The sequence below is a fragment of the Octodon degus genome, unplaced genomic scaffold, assembly GCF_000260255.1.
Source record: "Octodon degus isolate 3935 unplaced genomic scaffold, OctDeg1.0 scaffold00004, whole genome shotgun sequence".
NCBI classification, from domain to species: Eukaryota; Metazoa; Chordata; class Mammalia; order Rodentia; family Octodontidae; genus Octodon; species Octodon degus.
This window is the reverse complement of record NW_004524580.1, coordinates 29,814,927-29,821,283: the sequence shown is the minus strand read 5'-3', so window position 1 is coordinate 29,821,283 and position 6,357 is coordinate 29,814,927. Positions and strand designations below refer to the sequence as shown.

Here is a 6,357-nt window from a genome sequence, read left to right as displayed (position 1 = left end):
CTGTCCAGGCGCTGGGCCTGCCCCTACGCCCTGCGAGCTCCCCCGTCCAGGCGCTGGGCCTGCCCCTACGCCCTGCAAGCTCCTCTGTCCAGGTACTAGGCCTGCTCCTCCGCCCTGTGAGCTCCACTGGCCAGGCGCTGGGCCTGCTCCTCCGCCCTGCGAGCTCCCCTGTCCAGGTACTAGGCCTGCTCCTCCGCCCTGTGAGCTCCACTGCCAAGGCGCTGGGCCTGCTCCTACGCCCTGCGAGCTCCCCTGTCCAGGCGCTGGGCCTGCCCCTACGCCCTGCGAGCTCCCCTGTCCAGGTGCTGGGCCTGCTCCTACGCCCTGTGAGGTCCCCTTGTCCAGGTACTGGGCCTGCTCCTACGACCTGCGAGCTCCCCCGTCCAGGCGCTGGGCCTGCTCCTACGCCCAGCGAGCTCCCCCGTCCAGGCACTGGGCCTGCCCCTACATCCAGAGCTGTTGGGAGGGCTGGATCCTTCTCTAGTGATGAGAGCTGAGAGACAGGCTGTCCTCTTGGAAAAGCACAAGATCCTTCAGCCAAGGGCAAGCTGGCGGTTCTTCAGTCAGAGACACAATCCTAATGGTCCAGTCCCCACAAAAGAAATTTAAAAAAAAATTTCTTTACTTTTTTATTTTTCCTACAAAAGAATTATGACAATCTCATTGTAACTGGAGAAAGAGCTCAGGTACTTTAACATGCTCAGCAAAAAGGAAAAGTTCTAAGAGGTCACAGTTGCACAGCATCCTGCCCAGCAGATGTGAGCTACTGCGCGGGCAGGTTTTCATCTCTACGATCAATGAAGGAGGTCTGCTACTGTTTGTTTCCATGTCACAGGTGGTGGAACCCAAGTTCCAGGAGGCCACGACACTACGGGTGCACACTGTGCTGAAGCTATCGCTCCATGAGAAAATCCAAGCCAGCTCTGTGTGCCATGAATTAGCAAGGCCCAGATCAGGAGTCCTGCTGTGGAAGATGAACCAATACTCAGTGCGACGGGGTCTCCGCAGGCAAGGAGCCCTGGGCCATGGTGACGAGACAGAGCATGATGGAGGTGGGGTGGGATGGAGCCCCGGGGCCAGGGAGACCAAGAGCAGTGCAGAGGAGTGACCGGGCCATCTGGGCAAGTGTTGGTTCGGCTTAGTCACAGTGACTCTTCATATCCCCAGACAGTAAGCCGTAGTCTCACTACCTATGGTCTTGGTGGTCACCTAACGTCTGAGACAATCTGTCTTTACCTGTGAGCTTACAGATACGGACTGCAGCTTAGCTCTACATGCATTTATAATTATGCTAAGTATATCTAAGATGGAAAATGGGCTTCAGTACCTGGCATTTGTTTAAGTAAACTGCAAGTGCACTGCAGATCCAGAACCTATTCTGAGTAATGTTTCCACAAGATGGCTCTGACACAGCTGCTCATTCTCACAGTTATGTGTTACAAGGACAGTCAGCCCCTCTACAGATGACTTTTAAAGGAAAAAGAAGTTCTGTCGCCAGCAGCCTCAGTTGCCGTACCACTTCTATTTCTCCACACGTGGGCAAGAGCTGTCAGGACGGAAGCGAGCGCACATGACACCGCTGAGCCCGCTGGGGAAGCCTTCCTGGACCAGAGCCCCTCATGTTGCTGTGCATGAATGGCGCACACCTGTACACAGTTCTCAAGTATGCCCAGGACACCCTGCTTGGAAATGTTCGGCCATTAGACAAATATAACATGTGCTACTGCACTGGAAACAAGGGAGAGCCCTTCCTGTTGACAAGGTAGATATTCCCAAAGGAGATGGGTTTTTTTTGCGGAACCAGGGATTGAACTCAGGCCCTTGCGCTTGCCAGGGAAGCGCTTATTCCACTGAACCATCTCCCCGGCCCAAGAAATGGGTTTTTGAAGGCTTTAATGATGTGAGAAAATATTCAGAATAAAATGGTAAATGAAAAAACAAAATCTGAGGCTGGTTATATAGCATTCACACAAATCAATGCCAGGGATTTAATTAACATCACTGAATCAGTATCAAAACTGTTTCTGACCATGAAATGTAAATAAATACATCTTTCTAATTTTAAGTGGGAACTGGGAAAAGACAGTAGAATGCCACCCATAAACCAGCATCTGTTTTTAAGCGAGCGTGCACTCAGTGGTAGGATTTACATGATGCTGTAATTATCTGCTGTGTTTCACATTCCCTTCCTTCCTTTGCTAGGCTTAAAATAATTCTACGAGATGAGCAGGCCATCAATTCCAATCTTCTAGTTCCCAAATTTTAATTGGACTGTAAAAACTGCAAAAATGTATTCACTGATTTAATACCATCTACAAGTTTAATTAAGTTGCAACTGTTATTTATTTCTACGTATTCAGTACAGGGTCTACAGGGTCTCACTATGTAGGTCGGGCTTGGAGTGAGTTTCCTATTTTCAGGTTCCCAAGTGCTGGGATTGCAGGTGCGCACCACCACGCCCAGTCTCAATGGCCTTCTCAGTGCGCCCTGGAGGCAGGGCCGACACAGCAAGCCTGGGATCAAATCCTGGCTGCTGAGCTCTGTCTAAGCAGGCGCTTTAGTCCACTGAGCTATCTGGCCAGCCCTGCAACTGTTATTTTACCTCTTCTTCTATTATGTACCATTCAGACCCATCAGTGACCACTCCCAGACAGCGCCTGTCCGTCTTTGGCACCAAGCCCATGCACCAGGGCCGTGCCCCTCACTCCTGCTCATTCTCCCAGGAGGGAGCCGACTGCTGGGATTGGGGCTGCAGACAGGACAGTAGTGACAGAGCTGGGGGAACAGGCTAGGGAGGGCAGGAAGGCTGGGGCACAGGCACCGAGTTACAGCTGAATGACGGAAAGCAACTTCGATGTTCTGTCACAAACTAGGGCAGCTACAGACGAGGCTAAGTGCACCCTGGTGCAGAAAGGCTGCCTCAAAGGGTAGTAAGTGCTTCCACTAGAAAGGGACAATCAGTACGCAAGCAGGTGGTGGGCTTATCCTGAGGTGACATCACACTGCCTACTAAAATGCTGCACAGTACCCAGAGCACAACCTAGGCATCAGGTTTCTGGGTTTTTGAGACAGGGTCTCACTATGTAGCCCAGGCTGGTCTTGAACCCAGTATGCATTCCAGGCTGGCCTCAAACTCATGGTGATCCTCCTGCCTTAGCCTCCTGCTGGGATGACAGGTGTGCACTGCCATTCTTGGCTAGGTGTCATTTTTCTTTTTAAAGTTTCTCATGTAACAGAAGACTTACCATGTATGAGATTAGCTCCCCACACCTGTCTGGGCTACATTAGCTTAAAATGCCATCCTGCTTTAGTATCATTTTAGCAGTGGCCAAGTGTACTCAAGAAAGCAGAAAGAAGAATGGGCGAGAAGCTGGCTCTGCAGGGCGAGCTCAGGCTGCACGACTACGAAGGGGGAGCGCGCAGAACGGAAAGCCCCGGGCGCCTGGGCGATGCAGCGTGGGCAGTGCGCAGGGCTGTGAGTGCCCACCGCCCCACTTTAGAGGCTGGGGGCTGGGCTCATACCTTGAATTTCTGCTCCAGACACTAATGAGCTTCAGCAGAGGAGTGGGTGAGTACTGAGTTTCAGATCCAAGCCGGCAGATCTAAGAGACAAAATGAAACAGAACATGAAATGAAAATGCCTGTTATAAGAGTGACAAAAAACAAGGAAAAAACCCAGCTTGGTGGCCCACATCTATCACCCAACGCTTGGGAGGCTGACACAAGAGGATCGCCATGAGTCCAAGGCCGGCCTGCACTACACAGCGAGACCCTGCTGCAAAACAAAACAAAACACAACCAACAAAAAGAACATATAGAGAAGCCATGCCGAGGGTAAAACAGCCAAGGGACATGATAAATGTGTAAAGGAGACAGGAGAAAATAAAGGATGTACAGAAAAAATGGCGGGGCCAGCACCAGGCAGGGTGAGGCAGCTGCGTCAGCCTTGCAGTCCTGAGTGGTCAGAGCTGAGTGTCCTGGAGCGTCTTCAGCACTCCCTGTGGCTGCAGCAGCAAGTGTCACCACCAGGGAAATCACTCCTGCCAGTTAGGAAGACACCTGTGCTTGCCCTCGAGCTGCTCTGTGAAAACTGTCACCTTTGTCTAAGAGACATGATCAGACTCCCATCCGCCTTCAGGATAGGTAGTCAAAAAAGCAACTTGTTAGATCTGGTGGCAGAGGAAAAGACTAGCGCTCTAAGATCTTCCACAGTAAGCTAAGTGCGGTGACACAGGCCTGGAATCCCAATACACTAGGAGGCTGAGGCAGGAGGATCACAAGTCCCAGCATAACTTTGACAACTTAATGTCTCAAAATAAAAAGTGGGGCGTGGCCTATAGGTAGAGTGGCACAGTCCGTCATAGCCAAGTCCTGGAAGCAGCCCAAATGCCTGTCAACTGGTGAATGGGCAAAGATGTTTTGTTTTGTTTTATAATTATGAGTATGACCTCTGCTATAAAGAAAGATAAACTTGAGACATTTCTAGGACAATGGAGGCACTCTGAAATTATACTCTTTAGTGAAATAAACCAGACACGCACATGTAAATACTGCACTGATCCTCTCAGTGATAACTCATAGTGTAGATAAGGACCAAAATGTGTATTAGGTATTGTGAGAGAGAAGGAAATGTAATAAGGGAAGACGGAGGGGGAAAGGAAGGGAAAGGTAAACAACGAGAAAAGAAAAAATGAGGGCCGGCAACATAGCTCAGCGGACTAAGTGCTTGCTTAGGTAAATGCAGGGCCAGGGTTTGACCCCTGGCACCGCATGCTGTGCTGGCGCCGGCCCCATCCCCGGGCATGCAGAGCTGGCAATGGAGTCCAGGCATGGTCATGCATGCCTGTAATCCCAGCAAAGAAAGAAAAGAAAAATGAGAACTTTTTTTGTAAATGGGGAGGGAAGATGAGTTTGAAGGGAGAGTAGGGGAACGGAAAAGAAGCACATTACATCATGTACCAATTGGTCGCTATCAATTCTCTATGATGAATGTGATCATTATGTAGACCCAAATGTACCAATAAAATGACTGAAAAAAAAAATGCAGCGGATGCGGCTCAGTGTGAAGGTATTAGGTTCAAAGCCCAGTGCCACACACACACACACACACACACACACACACACCACAGAACAAAAGAGAAGTTGGGTGTTAAGAGACAATACCAGGATGGGCTTTCACAGCTGGGCTGTAGGTTACGTCGGTGAATTAACAAGCAAGAAGCAAAAGCGTCCAGGCAGAGCACAGAAGACAAGGTTTACCTGGGGCCAAACTGCACCATGAAACACAGCATCAATTTCTTCTGTTCTGAACGGGTAGGACTCCCAGTCCAGAAAGATATCGGTGACCATTTTGATTCCAAGACGTCGTATATTTTTCAGCGGATTAATAAACCGCAGCTGTATCTGCGTAACAAAGATCTTGTATTAAAAAGAAAATGCACACACGTGCGCGCCTTTTGCACTTGACTCCTGAGAGAGGTGCTCAGCCGAACTGGGGACTCTGCAATTACACCACGGACCCAGGTTCACGCTGGAAGATCAACTGAGCAAGCTGTGTGCTGTTCTCACTGAGCAGGAAAAGCGGAGAAAGATGCTGAGACGTGCTCGCCGCCACCCCTGCTCAGGAAGCCACCCCAGCTGTCCTCAGGAAAGGCTACTCAGTCAGAGCTGCTTCAACGAACAGCACATTCTGAACAAAGCCACCTTTTGCCATCACAGTGCCTTAATGAGGTAAAAAATAAACTTTCAAGTCAAAGTGATTTTTCTCATGTTTTCATACTTGTACTATCATTTTACTTTTCTTAAAACTATGATTTAAAAAAAAATTCTTCTTGTTAATAACATTCCAGGCATCTTGGCATGGCAGTACACATCTAGCCCAATGCAGGAGGATCCTAAGTTCAAGGCTTACATGAATAGTTACACAAGACCCCGCCTCAAAATTTAACACAGGCCTGAGGATACAGCTTAGCACATGAGGCCCCGGGTTCCATACCCAGCACCACAGAAACAAATAGAAAAATAAAAATAGAAAAAGAGGGGAAAGGCTACTATGGTGGTAAGAAAAGGAGAGGAAGAAAGCAAGGAGGCTTGGGAAGATCTCTACGCACAGCTCACAGCAAAAACACAACTTAGTGAAAAGGACTTGTTTTATTGAGAAACAAATAGCAATGAGACAGTTTCAAATCAAATTGGTAGGACAGTTTCAATAATTAACACATCGTATACATTCTTCCTAGTGGTTAATTGCTATACAAGATGCGGACATGATATCCTATTTACAAACACCATCAGAACAAATCCCTCTATTCATTAAGAGAATGTAACTATATATCTATCCTAACCACTTTGAATACA

General features: G+C 48.8%; 1 protein-coding gene across 2 annotated transcripts in view; it reads right to left on the bottom strand.

Annotated features, from left to right (window-relative positions):
- Utp20 (UTP20, small subunit processome component) overlaps positions 1-6,357 on the bottom strand; it is an 81,033-nt gene that overhangs the window by 28,538 nt on the left and 46,138 nt on the right. For both annotated transcript variants that reach the window (XM_004623841.2, XM_023716811.1), the window contains exons 28-29: positions 5,260-5,403; positions 3,523-3,602 (exon numbers count right to left, since the gene is read on the bottom strand). In XM_004623841.2, the coding sequence (XP_004623898.1) occupies positions 3,523-3,602; positions 5,260-5,403 (224 nt within the window). The remainder of the gene's footprint in view (positions 1-3,522; positions 3,603-5,259; positions 5,404-6,357) is intronic.